The 21,404-nt window shown below is 37.0% G+C and overlaps 1 protein-coding gene and 1 pseudogene across 6 annotated transcripts in view; one reads left to right on the top strand and one right to left on the bottom strand.

Annotated features, from left to right (window-relative positions):
* XIAP (X-linked inhibitor of apoptosis) overlaps window positions 1–21,404 on the bottom strand; it is a 40,053-nt gene that overhangs the window by 11,825 nt on the left and 6,824 nt on the right. For 4 of the 6 annotated variants that reach the window (XM_070783957.1, XM_070783955.1, XM_070783954.1 and 1 more), the window contains 5 exons: window positions 6,804–7,712; window positions 5,264–5,363; window positions 4,055–4,133; window positions 3,346–3,388; window positions 188–388 (listed from right to left, as the gene is read on the bottom strand). In XM_070783957.1, the coding sequence (XP_070640058.1) occupies window positions 188–388; window positions 3,346–3,388; window positions 4,055–4,133; window positions 5,264–5,363; window positions 6,804–7,680 (1,300 nt within the window). In that variant the 5' untranslated portion in view covers window positions 7,681–7,712. Of the gene's footprint in view, window positions 1–187; window positions 389–3,345; window positions 3,389–4,054; window positions 4,134–5,263; window positions 5,364–6,803; window positions 7,713–8,220; window positions 20,516–21,404 lie in introns of those variants that run through there. The other 2 variants (XM_070783952.1, XM_070783953.1) reach the window with 2 other exon arrangements.
* On the top strand, window positions 10,715–12,135 carry LOC139181232 (partitioning defective 6 homolog beta pseudogene; annotated as a pseudogene).

Genomic DNA, 21,404 nt, shown 5'->3' with positions numbered 1-21,404 from the left:
GGGTTCATTGTACTGTTCTCTCCACTTTTGAGTATGTTTGACATCTTTCATAATAAAAAGTTTAAAAAAACATTTATCCTAAGGGAAATACGAGAGGAGGAAAATGCATGGGCCACATAGTCATACAAGATACTATCCATAATGAAATACTAGGTGTATCTTGCTTTTAAAACACAGGCACGCATACCTTTCTGTAATGAAGTCTGACTTGATTCATCTTGTGTATTATCTTTCTGAGCATTCACTAGATCTGCAACCAGAACCTCAAGTGATTTATAGTTGCTCCCAGATGTCTGAATTTTCCCCTCCATTGTTTTCTTAATGTCCTTGAAACTGAATCCCATTCGTATAGCTTCTTGTACCATAGGATTTTGGAATATTGTATCATCTGAAATGAAAATTGGTGAGGAAAAAAATCACAGACTTTAATTATTTTCATTAACACAACCCAATAGCAGAGTATCATTAAAAAGAAAAATTTAAGCAACAAGCAAAAAATCAAAACCAAACCAGCAAACCAAAGCTGCTTTGGGAAAAGGATTTAGAAATATTTAGGCACTGAAGAATCACTTCCAGAATCTTAAAATAGTTGAAAGTACAATGAGTATGTATTTGTACTATTAGGAATTGAGATTAGGTGCTTTAAAGACTATAACAAATAGTACAAGATAAGGTAAAACAGGTACAAAAAGGGTTAAGTGCTTCAAAAATTCTGAAACTGTGGACGTCTTTACCAAATCACCACAATTATTTTGAAAAAGTCATGGGAAATAGAAGTTCCAGTCTGTGACCTTCAATGTATCAGTTTCCTATCTCTCAGACTTAGTTTCTGCAGTTGAGTGGGGTGGACTAGATAAGGCAAGAAACCTAATAGAAACTCACTTTAATGACACTTGAGGTAGGACTACAGATTGTGGTAGTGGTAGTGGTGGTGGTGTTTAGTCGCTAAGTCGTGTCTACTTTTTGTGACTCCATGGGCTGCAGCCTGCCAGGCTCTTCTGTCTATGGAATTTCTCAGGCAAGAATACTGGAGTGGGTTGCCAGGCCCTTCTCCAGGGGACCTTCCTGACCCAGGGATCCAACCTGCGAGATCTCCTGCATTGGCAGGTGGATTCTTTACCAATTGAGCCACCTGGGAAGAGCTTACTAGAGCTCTCAGCCTTCCAATTTCTAGGTGTAAATCAAAGGAACTACTTCTAGTTCCAGGAGGAGACAGTCTCTCTGCTTTGACTTCATGCCTTTGTTCACTCTCCTCTGGGCAAAGCTCTTATTCTTTTGTTAGCCTGACGAATACTAATCTTACCAGATTGTGTACTGACGTGCTAAAAGAGACTTCTATCCTCGACTCATCACTTACACTCTTGGGTATTTTTTTTCCCCTTTTTTCTTTTCCAAGCTGTGCAGCTTGAGGGATCTTAGTTTCCTGACCAGGGATTGAACATGCCCCCCCTCCCTCCCCCATCCCCCCACAGTGAAAGTTCCAAGTCCTAACCACTAGGCCTCCAGGAATTCCCCACTCTTCAGTATTAAAGATGAGTACATATACCTGCCAAAGACATATACAAGAATATTCATAGCAGTGTTATTTATAACAGCCCCAAACTGGAAACAACTCAAGTGTCCATTATCAGGTGAATGGATAAGTAAATTGTGGTATATTCAAATGCTAAATAGCAAGGAAGAAGAATGAACTACTTCCACAGACAACATGGATCAATCACATAGACATGATAAGCAAAACATCAACATAATCATGAACCAGAGACAATCGAGTACATATTGTATGATTACATTTTTAAGACGTTCAAATCTAATCTATGGTAACAGAAGTTAGGATATAACTTGGGGGTAAATATTGATTGTGAAAGGGCCTGAAGGAGCTTTCCAGGGTGGTAGAGATGTTCTGTATCCTGATCTGGGTGATGGTTAGATGAACCTCTCCCTCATACCATATACAAAAATTAATTCAAAATGGATCACAGACCTGAATGTAAGAGCTAAAAGCATAAAACTCTTAAGGACACTAAAAAGAAAGTGAAAAGACAACCCATGGGATGGGAGAAAATATTTGCAAATCATATACTTGACATGGGACTCATATGTATAAAGAACTAAAATATATAAAGAACTATTACAAGTCCATAATAAAAAATCAAGTAATCAACTAAAAAAAAGGCAAAGGAGATGAACATTTTTCCAAAGAAGATATACAAAAGGCCCAAAAGCATATGAAAAAAAATGCCCAACACCTTTAGATATCAGGGAAATGCAAATCGACTAAAAACACTAATCCTAAACCAGAGCAAGAGTCTCAGTCAAAAGCATATATATGTATATATATAGTATTCTCTTGTCTTCTAATCTTTAAGATACTAAATAGATGATGCTTTAAGTATAGGGAGGGCTTCCCTGGTGGCTCAGCGGTAAAGAACATGCCTGCCAATGCAGGAGATGTGGATTTGATCCCTGGGTCAGGAAGATCCCCTGAAGGAAATGGCAACCCACTCCAGTATTCTTGCCTGGAGAATCCCATGGACAGAGGAGCCTGGTGGGCTACAGTCCATGGGATCGCAAAACAGTCAGACACAACTTAGTGATTAACAACAACAACATGAGTATAGGGAATGGGGAATCACCAGACATATTTTAAACTAAACTTTATTATATTTAAAACATGATGACTAGGTTGAGAATGAGATCTGTAGTGTGATGTAGGATTCTGAAGACCACTAATGCTTTGTAATGTAACTGTGGGCTGGTCACTTAACCTCTCTGAAAAGTTGGATAATAATATCATTCTTGTTTAACATCTTTCTTTGTACACTTTTAATTTGTAAAGATGTCTATGATGAGTAAATAATCTTTGTGATTAAAAAAAAATCTCTACCTTTCTAAAGGCAATAGGATATAAACAAACCAAACCACACCCCTTTATGAAGTAGCTGGGGAAGGCAAAAAGAGGCATCCAATAAGGAAACAGGTAGGTTAGGGCTGATCATGGTAATAGCACATCAATAGGACATTGGATTCATGATCTTGGCTAACTAAAGAAACTCTGTTGACAAAAATTCACTTAACTCTTTTTTGGGGGATTTTAACAGAAATGAAAATGTACAGCTTACAGCTGTTCCTCTCGAACTTGGAAAATCTGTTCAACCTCTGAACGAATGTTCCCAATACATAAATATCCAACTTAAATGTATAGGCACTTCATTAATTCTTAAGTTTATAGCAATCTTATCTCAAAGAAAAATACCTTGAAAGAATCGGCTTACCTTTCTACCTTATAAATAACAACTGTAATATTGGCAATGAAATTAAAATATTTTAAAAAAGTATATTTACCAATTATTTCAGTTAACAATGGTGCTCTTTCAACAGTTCTCCCCTAAAATGCAAATAAGAATTGTAAGTTAGAATTCTTTTTGGTAGAAGGCAATTACCTCAATTTGAAAAATTATGTTTATCGTGAATTTATAAATTAGCTCTATTCCAATTCAATATATGAATATTCACAAGAGGCATAGCCTGATGAAGCTCGAAGTTAAAAGATTCCAATCCACTCACTTTACAGACAAGAAGCTGAGGCTCAGGGAGATTAAACAGTTCATGGCAGGGCCATAATGGCAACTCTTGTGTCTCATTCTAGTCCAGGGCTCTTTCCACAAAGTACTGATGCCTTAGCCACCCCAGGCCACACTATCAATTTAGGTATGTTTTTGAGATTTTAAATACTGTCTGTGAAAAGTTAAAACTATCAGTACAAAACACATTATACAAGTCTAATTTCAGAAGGCTGAGGGATTTAAGTGTTTTAGTTCTTCAAGTCCATTTTTGCTTACAGTGATCCTTAAATTGGTTCATCCTGATCTCCTTTTCACAAATTTGCTTCAGCTTAAGAAAAACAAGCACTCTTCAAGATCTCCCATTTAGGCTCATCATACATTATTAATTTAAAATACTATACTGTGAATTTTACACCAAGAAAGGTGTAATACATAATATTTGAAATACATAATATTTGAAAATGTGTATTCTACAATATGTGACTTACCAGAGACTCCTCAATTGAATGGGTTAAATGAATATTGTTTACATATTCTTCTCCCTTCTCTTCTAACAGATATTTACAGCTAAACAAACAAAAGAAGGTTAAACTTTAGTAGCTCATCAATTAGTAAAGTATAAGTAAAGATAGAATCATCTTAATTCTATTAACTTGCTTTTTGATATTTCTAGAGAGCCACCAAATAAAATGTTACTCAATTGACTATCCAACTATCATTTTAATGTTAAAAAATGTTCCCTTTGTTATCTTAATATGCTAATATTAGTAGAGCAAAAATATCAACTTGAGAACGTTGCTTTTAAACAAGTTATTAAACTAGCACCTTGACATTTAAAAACAAGTCTTAAATAGTTAATCTTAACGAGTTTTATTTAGAGATTAACCAATTGCACATTTTAAAGGAATCTTTTAGGCTTTCAGCCTTTCCTTTTAAGAGTGTTTCTGTGATTCATGGGGTTGCAAAGAGTCGGACACGACTGAGTGACTGATCTGATCTGATCTGAAGGTTAAGACTTCCAAATCATTCTAAAGTTTTAAGTTGTACTATTTTGTAGGCCAAAAATTCACATCACTGTACACTACACATCTGTGTGCCTTAAAGAGGCAAGATGGTAGAAAGACACTTAGAATATGTCATCATTCTAAGATGCCACTGATGGTAAGCAGCATGATTATACTATGTATAGTATGTATACATGTATACTACTATACAATGTATCACCATTGCCAATTAAATTATGACCCACCACCAGATGTGTCCTGATTTCAGAGCTGAAAATGTGAACAACTGTATGTCTTAGAATCAGTGAGATTCAGTAATATTTGCTAGAGGGTGTGATGGGTTCTCAAGGAATCTCCTTGATAACATGGGCTCTCATGCCCATCATTAAAGAGCCTACTTCCAACAACAACAAAAGCATACATTCCTTATTTGGTGTTTAGAAATAGCATCATCTGAATGTCACAGGTATGATATATAAATGATGAATGTTTTGGTCACCGGAAAAGGCTTAAGTGTTTTGGGTTTTTTTTTTAATGTATATAAAGTAGGTGACCCCATTTTTATAAACATGGTGTGAATTTCAAGCCATTGGTGAAGGTAAAAATAGTTGAGGTGAAAAGTTGTTTAAGTCTTCCCGCTGCATATGTACTGGCCAACCTGCCTGTCACTGAATGAATATTTAAATATCTTACCCTGGAAACCACTTAGCATGTTGTTCCCAAGGGTCTTCACTGGGTTTCCAATCATTTAGCCCTCCTCCACAGTGAAAACACTGTACTTTATCACCTTCACCTAAGAAACACACAAGTAAAAACACATGTATTTGTGCAATTACAACCTTACCCAAAAATAGCCTTTTAAATACTATAAAATTAAGCATTTATAAACTACATGAAAAGCTCACACCTTAAAATAAGATATCTGAATTCACATCTAAGTAATAGATAAGATCATTTGAGGAGGAAACACACACTAAATTTACTGATTCAATTTGAGGTATTTTACAGGAGGCTTCCCTTGTAGCTCAGTCGGTAAAGTATCTGCCTGCACTGCAGGAGACCAGGGTTCGATCCCTGGGTTGGGAAGATCCCCTGGAGAAGGAAATGGCAGCCCACTCCAGTATCCTTGCCCGGAAAATCTCATGGACAGAGGAGCCTGGTGGACTGTAGTCCATGGGGTTGCAAAGAGTGGGGCATGACCGAGCAACTAATACTTACTTACAGGAGACAAAAATAAAATTTCCCAATTTTTATGTGAAAACTTTGTAATTACTTTATTAAGAACATGTCATTTGGGGTCATCAATACTACACTTACTTTTTCAAACTATAGAACAATAAAGTTGAGCATAATGAAATTACAGGATAAATTTCTCTAAGGTTATAGCTATATGACAATAAACTTTCAAGACTGTCTTATGATACTGAATAAATAAAATATAGAAATAATTGATATTTTGGTTTGGGGCATTATTCAATTTTAAAGTAAATGGGTTAGATATATAATGGTATATTTTTTCTGAATATTCCTGGAAGCCATCATACTGATGGCCTTTCCTTCTCTACTTATATGTCTGTGCTCACTCAGTCATGTCTGACTCTGTGACCCCATGAACTGTAGCCCACCAGGCTCTTCCGTCCTGGGATTTTCCAGGCATGAATACTGGGGTGGGTTGCCATTTCCTTCTCCGACTGACATGTTTACAGTAGTCCATTTGAAAGTGCTCATTTTAAGCAATAAGATATCTTTCAAATATATAGGGCAGCTTTCAAGTATATAGTCTATGTACAAAAGGCAGGTATCAATTTTAACATCAGCCAAGGTAAATTCTCTCATGTTAACTCTTCTTACAGGGTTGTTGTGAGGCACAGAGAAAATGCATGTAATACATCTACTGAGCACATATAGGTGTGCAATAAATTATAGTCAGTATTACTATCAGACCTATGCTTCTAGCAGGGATATCTATCATCTTTTGCATGTCATTCTTTCCCAAAAGACAGTTACACAAAGATACATATTACTCATAATATGGCAGTCTTTTCCACATAAATTCCTGTGGTATATTACAGATTTAACAAAAGGGTTCACAGAATACTACTAACATAAATAACCATGCCAGCTTACACCTAAATATGACCAGTATGGGGGGCAAATGGCATCTATTTACTTTTTAGGAGCCCTGAGACAGTTGGAAAGTTATTTATTAGACTAGTTTTATAATAAAGTTTACCTAAAGCATAAAATCCAGCTCTTGCAAGCTGCTCCTTGTTAACGGAGTACATCCACGTCCCAAATGTAATGATCCGTGCTTCGTAATCTGCCATGGCTGGATTTATTGGAGCATTTGTTGAATTTGGGAAATTCCTATCAGAACTCACGACAGAGGATTCACTTTGCATATTAATATTCCGGCCCAAAACAAAGAAGCAATTAGGAAAGTGTCGCCTGTGTTCTGACCACGCACGATCACAAGGTTCCCAATTTTTCAACTTCCCACCACAACAAAAGCACTGTACTTGATCATCAATACCTGTGTAGTAGAGTCCAGCACGAGCTAACTCTCTTGGGGTTAAGTGGGCATAGTCTGGCCAGTTGTGAAATGACTTTAATCTAGCTTCTTCACTACACATGACAGGGTTCCTTGGGTATACGGTGTCTGATAAATCTACAACCTGTCCAGTTCTCAAAAGATAGTGTGCATGAGTCTCAGATGGCCTTTCTAAAACAAAATGATTTCTGTTTCCCAGGTAGTTTTCAGCTTTGTACTGACCATTTTGGACACCAGAATATGTAGGCTGTGCAGCATTGTTTTCAAAATAAAAGCCATTGATAAATCTGCAATTTGGGGATACTCTCCTGTGTCTTCCAATTGCTGAGTCTCCATATTGCCATCTATCTACTGCTGCATGACAACTAAAGCACCGCACAGTGTCTCCTTCCCCAGTATACAGAAAACCAGCTCGTGCTAGCGTTGATGCTGAAACAGGACTACTACTTGGAAAATTAGCAAAAGTTTTTAATCTATTAAACTCTTCTACAAATTCTTCATCCTTATCGATGTCTGCAGGTACACAAGTTTTAGATCCTTCAAAACTGTTAAAAGTCATCTTCTCTTGAAAATAGGACTTGTCCACCTTTTCTAAAAAGAGAACATTACATTAGGAAATCTAAAATGTGAAACACAGGCAATATATTTTTGATATTAGGAGCTAACAAATTATCCACTAATGACTTAAAAGTTATCACACAATCTCTAAGAAACATTCTAAATACTAGAATTCTATGAATATATTATCACATGATTCAGGTCATAAGGTAAAAACCAGCATTTCTGTTTTCTCTTTTAAAGGAAAGTAATATTTAAACAAGTAGATCAGAACTATTCATTCTATAGTGCTTATTTTATATAAACATGAAACTATGTGATGCAGAATGTTATAATTACTAACCATGTAAAATCATTAATTAGGAAAAACATGAAAGAATAACATATGCAGATTCTTAAGTCTATGCATAATTGTTATAATGGATCACTGTATATTCAAGGCATCAAAATTCAGTTTTTACAATTAAAAAAATGCTCAGAATGTTAATGAACTAATTTTTAATAATTCTCTACTGCTTTGCAAAAGATAAGTTTTACTCACAACGTTGGTTCCAATGTGTTCTTTAAGAGCATCAAGTGTTTATGATTTTCAGGTAAAACACAGTCCACTTGTTGGAACTGGATCATTTCAAATGTATGTAACAGTGCCCTCTAGAGGGTGGTTCACGAAAAATACTAAGCACATGTAGACCTTAATTACAGTTACTTTTGCTATCAATTGCCCACAGACAAGGAACAATCTGTTCAAATGGAAAAGAAATACAATTGCAGCCTCATTAGAGATGCCAAATTACAGCTCTGTAATATTTAACCAAGATAAATGCTAAAAGGAACTGGTTGGGTTATGAGAAGAGTGGCCAAGATAATTTATCCTCTAAACCTGAACTCTTTTAAAAGTGAAAGATGATGTTACTAGTAATTACATTGAGACAAGAGGTACAAATTAAGAGTTGCCCCAGGCAAACCTGGTTCTTCAGAATCTCACTTTATTCATGATACAGTGCTCTGCATATGCCTGTCAAAGGCAAAATAAAGGAATGGTCACAATGACTGTCTTCTTGGGAGGAACTAACAGCTCTTTTGGCATTATGTTGGCACAGTATGTTTTGAACTTCATCTCTCTTGGAGTTAATGTTCAACACAAGGCTTCTGTCTTGCAGGCTGGCAGTGGACTGCAGTCCTCCTGGACTTAACTTATACTGGTACTAATTCATATAGGGCTTCCCTGGTAGCTCAGATGGTAAAGAATCTGTTTGCAATGCAGGAGACCTGGCTTTGACCCCTGGGTCTGGAAGATACTATATTAATTCATATACACCTCAAGAGCTGAGATATATATGCATACAACAATTTTTGGAAGATAGTCTCCACGACTTTTGATTGTTTCCCAGATAGCTTTAAGACTCTTAAATCAGCATAAGCTTGACGATAAAAATCAAAATTCAAAGACACCAAGGGAAGCTGACAAGCTAATGAGATAAAATTGGGATATGTGTAAAGCCTTACATTCTGACTTTAAAAATCTGTTGTACACCTAAAGGAAGATGGAATCCTCATTTGGAAAGAAGTCATGTGAAGGCAAATCTCCAGATTAAAATCTTGGGATTTTAGTTAATTACAAATTCATCAAGAGCCAACATCACATGGCAGCTAAAAAACTTGAAACAACTTCAGTCTGCATTCATGTCCAGATGTGCAACATTCAGATTCAATTCAGCTACATACTGAGTATTATTTTTAGTTCTGAACATTTTAGAAGGGATATTAACAAAGTACAATGTCCATAGAGATCAATCAAGATGATGAAAGTGGTATCCTATGAGGAATAGTTGGAAGAGTCAAGTATTTATCTCAAAGGGAAAAGAAAATTGTAGGGAGAGCAGTGGAGAGGACAGAATAACTACCTTGAGAGATCTAAAAGGCTGTCATGTAGAAAAGGGATCCAAATTCTATTTACCTTGAGGGCAGAATTAGAATTAATTAATATGTATTACAGTCAGTACATTTTAACCCAGTACAGGGATGGATGAATAGTTACAACAATCAATATCAGTATAAAATGGATTGGGTTGCCTTGTAGATTTTGAGTTCCTCTCATCACTGGAAGGGACTTTGGCATGGACCAGGAGACAGGATTAAGCATTTCTAAGTCTATAATTATCCTGAAGAATTAATGCTGAATATAATCTCAGACATATGAAAGTTATCTTCTCTGAGGTAGTAAGTTTTGTTTCTCAGGTCAGTCAAAACAGACAGAAATGTAAAACCAATGATCTATTTTCATTTCATAATGGTGAGTATTTTGTGTGGTTCAAGTAGTCATCCTATTTCAGATACTATTAGATAAAGCTCCATCATTCAACACCAGCAGGAGAATTTCTATTTGAAGCTTTCAAGTGGAGACCTTATCTTCCCAGGGGTTATTTCCATGCTAATAGTTTAGATTTCTCTTGTTTGAAAAGCAGGTATTTATTCAGAGCCACTCAACTGAACACTGCATATACATTATCAGAGTGGGGGCTTTTGTAGAAGAGAAAACCACTACCAGAAAGGTTAAGAGTTAAAAGAGAGAAAAACTGATTGACAAAAGACAGAAAACTTGAGATTGGAAAAAAGTGCCAAAAGAAAGTGAAGGGAGACGATTTTAAGAAACTGAATTTAAGTGAAATGAAGGTGGGAAAGATATTTAGAAAGTAAGTATATGTGGAGCAGAGGAATTGTGAATAGAGAGAAAGTGAGGTATGAATGAGAAGGTTTTGGATGTGAAAAGGGCTGAGTGCAATAAAGTATGCTGAGATAACTTAAGGCTTCTTTGTGAAAGCAAAATCTGACTTTGAACTGGGTAAGCAGAAAGTAAGAAGGCACTCTTACTTTCTCTCTTGCACAGAGAGAAAGATGTCCAAGAAAGCTCTGACATAAAGGGGCTAGGCAGTCAGGAACCTTGAAGGAACAGTGGTTAAGAAAAATGGCACTCTGAAAGCCAACACTGGCATAAAAAGAATCAGCAAGCAGTGGTCTATGTTTATACAAGGGGTATGGAAGATTTCAACATGGTGAGATGTGTTTAAAATATACATACACCTACACAAAATACACATATACCTGTACATACATAAAATATACATACACCCGTACATATACATGTGTGCATACCTATGTATACAAATATAAACATGCATATTATATGTATACATATTTATACACACATACATATATATATTTAGCCTAGTCAACTGGGTAAAAATAGCCATAGGCATGCACCAAAGAGAGGAGACTGACTGCTACTCTAGCAATAACGTGGGACTATGGGGAGTTGGCGGGGAGAGAAAAACAGAAAACCTACCTACCTGGTATCTGCACACAATACAAGAGTTTCTATTTCCTTCACGTTTTTATTATTAAAGTTGTCAAATATACAGAACAAAGGTTATTCTACATGGGTAAAGGATATAAAGTAGGATGTATATCAGACTGCAGCTGTGCAAAAATATATACTCACAAACAAGACCTGGAGGTAATTTTTAATATATGGGTAAAATATTTTAAGGTGATCTTTTTCTCCAAAATGTGTGATAATATTTTTGCCTAACTTCTCTCTGGTTGGCACCACAGGCCTGGTTGTGGGGGATGTAGCCGAGAGCAAAGAGGTAGATGGGTTGGTTGCCCCCTCATCCCCCTCCCCCGGGGGGGGGGGAGCGCTCTGCACCCACTAAAGCAGAGGGAGGGAGGACGGAGTTGTGCCTCCAGCCACCACAGAGACAGGCGGCCCCAGCCGCCCTGTGGAGCCCAGCATCGAGACCCAAGCCTTCTATGCAGGTGCCTCTGGTAAGTGGCAGACTCTTGGGCTGCAGCTCCTGCACTCAGCCTGACTGCAGCTGCCCAGGAAGCCTGGAGAGGAGCAGGTTGGCACCAAATTTTGTCAGTTTTCAACACAAAGAGCAAACCTTGGACATTTAATGGAGTTTCATGGATTACTGCAACATATTCTTAAGATACCTAATGATGACATTTTACTAGCCTATATGAGGGAGACTTACCATCTATATATAAAGATGATAATTATCACAAAGCGATTTTAACAACCAACCTGCTGCTTAGGATTTTTACACAGAAAAACAGAAAGAAGCAAACAGTGCCTTTGGTACTGACATGCTAATGAAGAAGGAAAATGTTTTAACGGATGGTCCGTTAACCAAAGAAAAAAGCCAGATCTAGTCATTGGTATGCACCAAGACTTAAGATGTATCTTCCATTACAAATGTGGATATTCCCCCAGAAACACATCATAGGACTAGTTCATCTTTACAAACACAACACTGACCACTCCCTGGGGCTCTATAGCTGGGATGGTTTGAACCTAAAGGAGACATTACATGGCTTAGAGTGGGTCCCATGGATCGTTACACCCTGGCTTGTTCCAGGAGGTCTGGCTCAGCACAGGACTATCAGCTGCTAATGACATTTTAGGTTAGTGGTAGAGAAGTTTCAGGGAAGGGCTTTATTTTTTTTACATTTTATTGCAGTATAGTTGATTTACAATGTCATGTTAGTTTCAGATGTACAGCACAATGATTCAATTTTGTTTTTCTTTTTGGCTGTGTGGTACACGGGTCCTTAGTTCCCTGACCAGGGATCGAACCAGTTCCCCCTGCAGTGGCAGCATGGAGTGCTAACCACTGGACTGCAAGGGAATTCCCCAGAGTTTTGATCAAATAACAGGATGACTGCCAACAGTCACAACTTTACAACTTTACCATAATAGCAAGACAAGTAAACAGGAGAACAATGTTAGGAACAGTAGGACTGCCAATCTACTGGTAATAGCTTTCTTGGCTATCCACAGCAGATTGAACCAAAACACTGAGCCAAAGGATAAAGACATTATTACTGAAGACAGTGGTGTACCATGCTAGAGTCCTAAAGCTGTTCTTATTATTGAAAGCCTGGAAATGGTTAACCCATATAGAACAAACTCAGTTTTGAGTTTGGACAGAATGGTTTTATTCCTTCTAATTAAATGAGTTTAGCACTCCTAGAAAGTGGTGTGAACAGAATTTGAAACACATGTTCCAGATCAAAAACTCGTAAGGTGGAACATCATGAAACCATCTTTTGAATGCTGAATGTTTTCTGAGTGAGGGATGTCTGAGGACTTGTAAATTTGGCTAATTTAAGAACATTTAGACCTCTGAGCCAATGACCTGGAAAAGGCATGAGAACAATCATGTTGTAGGTTTAAAATTTCTTAAAGTAAATAGAACGAGAAAGTAGATTAGTGGTTGCTTACAGCTGGGTGAGGAGGAGAATCGGAAATATGCAAATGGTTACTGGGTTTCTTTGTGGAGTAATTAAAATATTCTAAATTAATTTTTTGGGGGGTTCCAAAATCACTGCAGTTGGTGACTGCAGCCATGAAATTAAGACGCTTGCTCCTTGGAAGAAAAGTTATGACCCATCTAGACAGCATATTAAAAAGCAGGGACATTACTTTGCTAACAAAGGTCCATCTCGTCAAAGCTATGGTTTTTCCAGTAGTCATGTATGGATGTGAGAGTTGGACTGTAAAGAAAGCTGAGTGCCGAAGAATTGATGCTTCTGAACTGTGGTGTTGGAGAAGACTTTTGAGTCTCTTGGACTGCAAGGAGATCCAACCAGTCAATACTAAGGAAATCAGTCTTGAATATTCATTGGAAGGACTGATGCTGAAGCTCCAATACTTTGGCCACCTGATGCGAAGAACTGACTCATTGGAAACGACCCTGATGCTGGGCAAGATTGAAGGCAGAAGAAGGGGACAACAGAGGATGAGATGGTTGGATGGCATCACCGACTCAATGGACATGAGTTTAAGTAAGCTCCGGGAGTTGTTGATGGACAGGGAGGCCTGGTGTGCTCCAGTCCATGGGGTTGCACTGAGCAACTGAACTGCCTGACTGAACTGAGACTGTAATGGTGGTTGTACAACTCTGATCATTAAAATCACTGAACTGTACACTTCAAAATTAGTATTATAGTATGCGAATTGTATCTCAATAAAGCTGTTTAAATGTTAATTAGTTTGGTAACTGTTAGTACAAACTTTGGTGGATCAGAGGTGATTTTAAGTCTAAAACAAAGGGAGCTCTGCTAATCAAATTATGTGCTTTTGATATGGAAAACTAGATGCACATTTTTAGAACTATGTAAGAGGATTATTTCTGTTTGAAAGAGTTAAATATTTAACCTATTACAAAGATTCCAGTTAGTTTTTCCTTTAACTACATTGTTTAAATTCTAATGTGAAGTCTGATTCTCTTTAGATATTTTTGGTACTCTGAGGACCTCAGTTCTTGTGTACCCAGTATTTGGGGGGGAGGAGGCGTGGCCATTCCCCAGGCTTGGGTAATCATAGTTCCCTGACCAGGGATTGAATCTGGGCCCTGGGCAGTGAGAGCGCAGAGTCCTAACCACGGCACCACTGCGGAATTCCCCCAGTATTTTTCTTTCTTAATGTTGTTCTTGTGCTAATGTTATTATATTTTTAATTAGAGGATAATTGCTTTACAATATTGTGTGTTTGCTGTTAATTGTTACAAATCATTTTCTGAAATGCAGTTTTTCTAACTTCTAAGAAATCAAACCAATTGGCTATTCTTAGGAGCTTCTTTCTACATTATGAAGCACTGAAGCTATGTTCCTGAATTATGAAATTCTGTGAGTTTTTCACATTGATGTTTGTCTATCCTATAGATTATATAATCAGCTAATTTTATTGACTCTGGTAATACAGGAGATGCTCTCCTTTAATTTTTATCCTCATTCCCAATCTCACTGGAAAGCATTCTTTTGTTTTGGGTGTGTGCTACTATATATATGTTGGTAGGCTTCTGAACTTTTTTAAGGTACAGACGGTTCCCACTTACAATGGTTTGACGTGATTCTTCCACTTTATAATGGTGTGAAAGTGATACACATTCAGATCTTTTCCTGTGCTAGTGCAGTCTGATACTCTCTAGTGATACTGGACAGCAGGGCAAGTTGCAGCTCCCAGTCAGTTCAGGCAATCAAGAAGATCAACCGATAGACTCATAATTCTACCCATACAAACATTCCATTTTTCCTTTTCAGTACAGTATTTAATAAATTACAAGAGATATTCCACACTTTATTATAAAACAGGCTTTGTGTTAGATGATTTTCCCCAACTGTAGGCTAATGTAAGTGTTCTGAGCACATTTAAGGTAGGACAGGCTAAGCTATGATATTTGGTAAGTTAGGTGTATAAAATGCATCTTCGGCTTATGATACTTTCAACTTAGGATGGTTTTCTTGGGATGCAACCTCATTATAAGTTGACGAAGATCTGTATTCAAGTAGTGCAAATTGTTTTGGATATAAAATGCACTTAAAGACTTTTACACATAGGAAAAACTTGTGCACTTTTTTATGTAAAGATTTTGCATTTTCTTCAGTGGGATTATTCTAGGAACACTGCCTACACTTTAAGAGAAAGCTGTGGTATTTACCACTGACAAGTCAAGTTTACCTATATTATTTTCATTGGGCAATTTATTTCCCACACATCCACTTATGACAAGTAAGGGTGAGGCTGCCAGTTTTCATTCTTTGCCTGATTTCTTTGGTATTTATCATTGGACAGTGTGCGTAAGCACTGTAATAATGCATGCACATAGAAATTAAGAATATTATGAAGTTCCCTGTGGTCTATGAATAATTCCCCCCAAAGCTACTTAATAATTCATCTTAAAATAAGGCTAGTATGAACGTATTTATGACAGTTGTGTGCTATTAAAACAATGAAGGATCAAATGATTCCCTTCTGAAAGATAGTTTCTCTAAACGGTAAAAAAAAAAAAAAAATTAAATAAATTTTTGATTAATTGAAAAAAAATCCCAAACAAGGAAATAGTTTTGTGATTTTTAAATACTAGAATACTACTCCAAAATGTATTTAAGCATTAAGGTTTCTAATAAAAATCTGTCTTACTTGAAATGAAGATTAACAGTAATTTCTTAAACTGAATCCTATTTGGTAGGCAATTATTATGGCAAAAGTAATTTAAAAAATCTATTCCATAATATCATGAGTTTCAGTTACTACAGCATCTTAGAAAAAAATTAAGAAGCAGTTTCATATGTGTACAAGACAACGAAGAAAGCAGTTTTGAAGATTTACATAAATTTAATTATTTAAGATGATATACTAGGGAACTATCTCTGATGACTGAAAATTAACTATTACAAATACCTATTAAATCTTTTAAAGTCAAGGAGCACCTGAATAACAAAACACTGTTTGTTTGCTGTTCTTAACAAATAAGCAGCAAAACCTTTCATCTTTTTTTATTGAGCTCAGAGATCTCTACAACCTGCCTGTGTTTTACCCTTCTGGTCTCTGGGAGAAATTCATTCAGTCACTACAGGCTCATTTAATGAACTAAAAATACTTACCATTATCCCTGCAACCAAGGGCCTTGTTAACCTCATCATAAAAAAGCATTTCTTAAGTAACTATATTGATGTGGCACAGTAAAAAGGAATTAAGTGATTATTATGGGTTGAATTGTGCCCCCTCAAAGATATTTTGAAGCCCTAAGCCACTGGTTAGGAATATGACCTTATTTGGATATAGGGTCCATGAAGATACAATCAAGTTAAGATGAGGTCATTAGGGTGCCGTCATCCAACATGACTGATATTCTTGTCAAAAACGCAGAAGAAACACAAGGAAGATGGCCATGTGAAGATAGAGGCAGAGACTGGAGTCTTAATGTACTGACCAGCCAAGGAAAACATCGAGGATCAATAGCAATACCAGAAGCTAAGAGAAAGGCATGGAACAGGTTCTCCCCAGAGCTTCAGGGATAGCATGGCTCTGCCAACACATTGATTTCAGACTTCTAGTTACCAGAATGTGCGACAATAAATTTCCTTCTTTCTTTCTGGTCACACAGTATGTTGGATCTTAGTTCCTCAACCAAGGACTTAGCTTCCCCTACAGTGGAAGCTCGGAGTCTTAACCACTAGACCACCAGGGAAGTCCCTAAATTTCTACTGTTTTAAGTCACTCAGTTTGTGGTACTTTATTATGGCAGCCCAAAGAAACTAAAACAACGTTATAAATATGACAAAATGTAAGCAAGCAATATAACCCTATTAGCTCCCATTGCAGTACTACCATGCCAAATGAAACACATTATGTAATTAAGTAAAGGCATCTGTTTAAGGGTTTCCCAGGTGGCACAGTGGTAAAGAACCTGCCTGCCAATGCAGGAGACACATAAAGATGCAGGTTTGATCCCTGCATTGGGGAGATCTCCTGGAGAAGGGCATGGCAACCCATTCTAGTATTCTTGCCTGGAGAACTCCATGGACAGAGGAGCCTGGTGGGCTACAGTCCATAGGATTGCACAGACACAACTGAGCGCGCACACACACACACACACACACACACCTGTTTAAAACTCAGAAGACGTATGTTTTTAGAATTTCATCTATGACATCTTCGCTGATTCATCCACTCAAAACCCTAGTATAGAATGACTACTCTTTGTGCCCTCAGTATATCTTCTAAATAATTTGAAGACCCAAGTTGTACTAGAACAAGACTGAATAATGACTGCATGTGTGTATGTTTATAGGTGTACCTATATTGTTAGAATGAAGGTCCTTTATGGCAAGGGCTCTGCCCTATCACATTTGTATTCCCAATTCCTAAAGCAATGAGTGACACAGTAGTGCTTAATCAATGTTGGGCAAAAGAATGAATGTTGAACCACCTCTATTTGGTCACAGCTGACACTATTCCACATTCTACCCACCACCTCCAATGGACTCTTGAAATCACTGTGAGTAGTAAAAATTGTTAATATGCCACTGTGACCAGAAAATGTGACCAAAATAGGAAATATATGCATATTATGTAAACAGTAAAACTCAAATCACATTTCAAAAATATGATTCATACAATTTTTCATAGTAATATAATAAAAATCTTATGTGTGCTAACCCAAAACACCATAATTTAAAATTTATCTTAAGATTCTCTCTTTGCTCATTATGTGTAGAAATATTTTAAGATTTTTTTCATCAGTTGTTTCTTGGCCCTACAGAAGATCCAGCATAGAGATCTCATCAAACTAGCAACATTCTCCCTGACCCAGTGGAGGTCAATCCCTCTTATAATGATCTTAAAGTATTAGTTAGTTCCCTGTTTAGAAACAGCATTTTGATTTACAAAATTGTAGTATCTTAAAAAAGGTATCTACATAAATATAACATAGTATTAAAAAGCTGAATTTTAAAAATCTACTTGCCTTCAACAAAAGGGGTATATTTTTAAAAAACAGATTTTTAAAATTCAGTTATTATACTATGATGCATTGACACAAAAATTCAACTTTTAGTCAAATTGTTAATTTATACTACTAGGTTCTTCAAACCATGAAGCATATTTTCATTTAAGTTAAATGGTCAACAGAACATTTTTGAGGTTAATTACATTCAATAAAATCAAAAGTTCTCTCCCTAAAATTAAGCACTGCTGCTAAGTCGCTTCAGTCTTGTCCAACTCTGTGCGACCCCATAGACGGCAGCCCACCAGGCTCCTCCATCCCTGGGATTCTCCAGGCAAGAAAGCTGGAGTGGGTTGCCATTTGAGCCACTCAAATAACTGAATGGCATTAAGGAGCACTTAGCCCATAAGCTCAGTCAATAACATCAACTTATTAATACTGTTGACTACAATATATGCTTGATCATGAAGCCTACTTCTGTAAATACCTGAAAGGCCATGCTGAGAATCAACAAAGGGAGTATCAATTACATGTTCTACACTTAATTTAGAAAGTCATAGTAATACTTAAATTTGAGCCCAGACCTCCAATCTTTGCCAAACTGTTTATAATAATTAACTCCGCAGGTATAGTTCTCTCAGAATGGACCCACAGTAAGGTATTCCGTCATCTTTTCTTCAGCAAATCATGAGACTGTGCTCCCTCAAAGAATGTTTTGTTTTGTTTTTTTTTTGAATGAAGAGTACACAGATTTGGGGCTCAAGAATTCACTTAAGATCATAAGAAGGTTCAAAATCACTAGTATCCCCTCTTCCATTTTGCTGAAAACTGTTCAGTACTTAAGACAATTTATAGTGCTTGTTAATCAAGTCTTTGATTCAAATACAAACCATCTATAGCCCAAACTGTAGATCCACAGCATAGATTAATACTGTTTATGCTTATTCAGAGTCTATTAATAGATAAAAAATCTATGCTAAAATCAGAATAGGCAGAAAGACAAAATCTCATGATGGATACCAACCCAATATTTAATACAAACAAGGGTTTTCCTTTTTAAAAGAGGAGAAAAAAGAAGCCTATTATTCAGACTGTGAATACTTTAATACGTTTATCCTTTAAGACCCTTTTCTGTGTACATGTATACATGCACATTATAAATATTTCTAATGAGGACTTATATGGCATTTTTATAATTTGCTTTTTTCTACTTAAAAATATATCATAAGCATCTCTCCACATCAATTTTTATATAGATTAGAACATTATTTTAACTGGATGACTAGTATCTGACTATATGAATCTATCATAACCTCACAATTTCATATTGCTGAACATGAACTTTAAATGTATGTTTTTAAAAAGAGAAAATACACACATGATCAAATTCGAGAGGTACAAAAGTTGCATCCATTCCACCCCTGTACCTTAAACCTCCAGTTCCCTTCCAAGAAGCAATCACTCTTACCAGTTTCTCCCACAGTCTTTCAGAGATGTGTTACAGCATTTTAAAAAACACAAATGTTAATATACACACACACAGTTATGCACCTTCACTTCCAGGCTTTTCTAAAGCTAACAATTTTTTTACTATTATAAAATATGTTGGACTTAATGTCCTCCTGTTCATTTGCATTTTTTAAAATGTTGGCAATACTGTGTGACTGGGATTGAACCCCTGCCCCCCTGCACTGGGATTGTGGAGTCTTAACTACTGGGCCACCAGGAAAGTTCCTGTTTGTTTTTAACGTCAATATTAAAGTGATCTCACACAGCAGTGTGTCCTATCACCACTTATTTTTTATCTATCTTATTTTCGACCAGGAATAGTCTTAAAGCTTGAAAGCTCATATTAATCTATGGGAAAAAAAAAAAAGAACATCTCAGCAGAAAACAAGTTACAAGTAGCAAATACTAATGGCCAACAAACATGCAAAAATGTTAAATATCATGAGTGATCAAAGAAATAAACATTTCAAAAGATACCATTTTTGTACGTTCTGGCAGAGATTGCCACCACTAACAATAAAAATCCAGCAGATGAGAAGATAAAGGACAACAGTCATTCTTGTTGGTGGAACTAAAAACTGGTACACCTTTTCTCGAGAGCAATCTGACAATACATTCTAAAAGCTTTAAATATATGGTTACTTTCTGAACCAGCCATTCTAGTACTAAAGCATAACACTAAGGAAATGATCAAGGATGTTTTTTAAAAATATGTATATGAGGATGTTCAGTACAGCAATATTTATTTAAAAAAAAACTCATTTCCAACAAAAGAGGACAACATTTTGTTAATGTAGATACTAGGCAACCTTTAAAAACTTAGGTTGTAGAATACTAATGTTAGGTAGTTAGAATAGAGAAAAGGAGTCCAAAATGGCAGTGGCTAAAAGACAAGGAAGGGAAAAGCCCGAGAAAATACAACAAAGGAAGGTCAAAGAAAGGTCCGAGGAGGACCCCAGTGAGGACTTCAGGTAGAACAGCACTCCTGCCAATTTGCATAGTGCAGGCCCAGGGGGAAGAAGACATATAAAAGGAGGAGCCAGGTCCCCCGCTGCCAGCCGCCCCCCCCTCACCCCGCCCCCCCCACCCCCCCCACCCCCCCACCCCCCCCCACCCCCCCACCCCCCCCACCCCCCCCCCCCCCCCCGCGTACACTTTTTCTCTCTCTCTCTCCCCCTCGTGCGAATGCTCTTTCTCTCTCTCTCTCCCCCACCCCCACGCGCGTGCTCCTCCACTCTCTTCTTCGAGGATGGATTCTCCTGCTATCTTCTAAATAAAACAGAGCTGTAACACTTATTTGTCTAAGAGCTATGACACGGTTTGTTCAAGACCCAAGAGCTGTGACGCACTGAGGGCTTTAATGTCTATCGCTCCAAATCATTGTGAAGAGACAAGAACCGAGAAGCATACACTTGCCTGACACTACTAAAGGACACAAATATGTGTTCATGATGTTGTATTAAGTGATAAAAGCTTGTTATAAAACAATATTGTCTAATATAACCCCAATTATAAAAAATACCAATATATAAGAGGCTTCTCTGGTGGCTCAGTTAGTGAAGAATTCGCCTGCAATGCTGGAGACCTAGGTTCGATCCGTGGGTTGGGAAGATACCCTGGAGAAGGGAATGGCTATCCACTCCAGTATTCTGGTCTGGAGAATTCCATGGACAGAGGAGACTGGCAGGCTACAGTCCATGGGGTCGCAAAGAGTTGGACACGACTGAGTAATATATAAAGATTTAGGCTAAATTACATATTAAAACTCTACTGTGGTTATCTCTGGGTACTGGGATTACTGACTTTAATTTTCTTCTTTACAGTTTTCTTAATTTTCTAAATTTTATCCAGCAAATAGATTCTAATTAAAAGAAAAAAGCAGTTGGACTCTTGATTAGTCAAGGTCCTTTATACAATTGTG

Source organism: Bos indicus, chromosome X (assembly GCF_029378745.1).
Source record: "Bos indicus isolate NIAB-ARS_2022 breed Sahiwal x Tharparkar chromosome X, NIAB-ARS_B.indTharparkar_mat_pri_1.0, whole genome shotgun sequence".
Classification (NCBI taxonomy): Eukaryota; Metazoa; Chordata; class Mammalia; order Artiodactyla; family Bovidae; genus Bos; species Bos indicus.
Note: the sequence above shows the minus strand (reverse complement) of the source record. Positions and strands in the feature narration are given on the sequence as shown.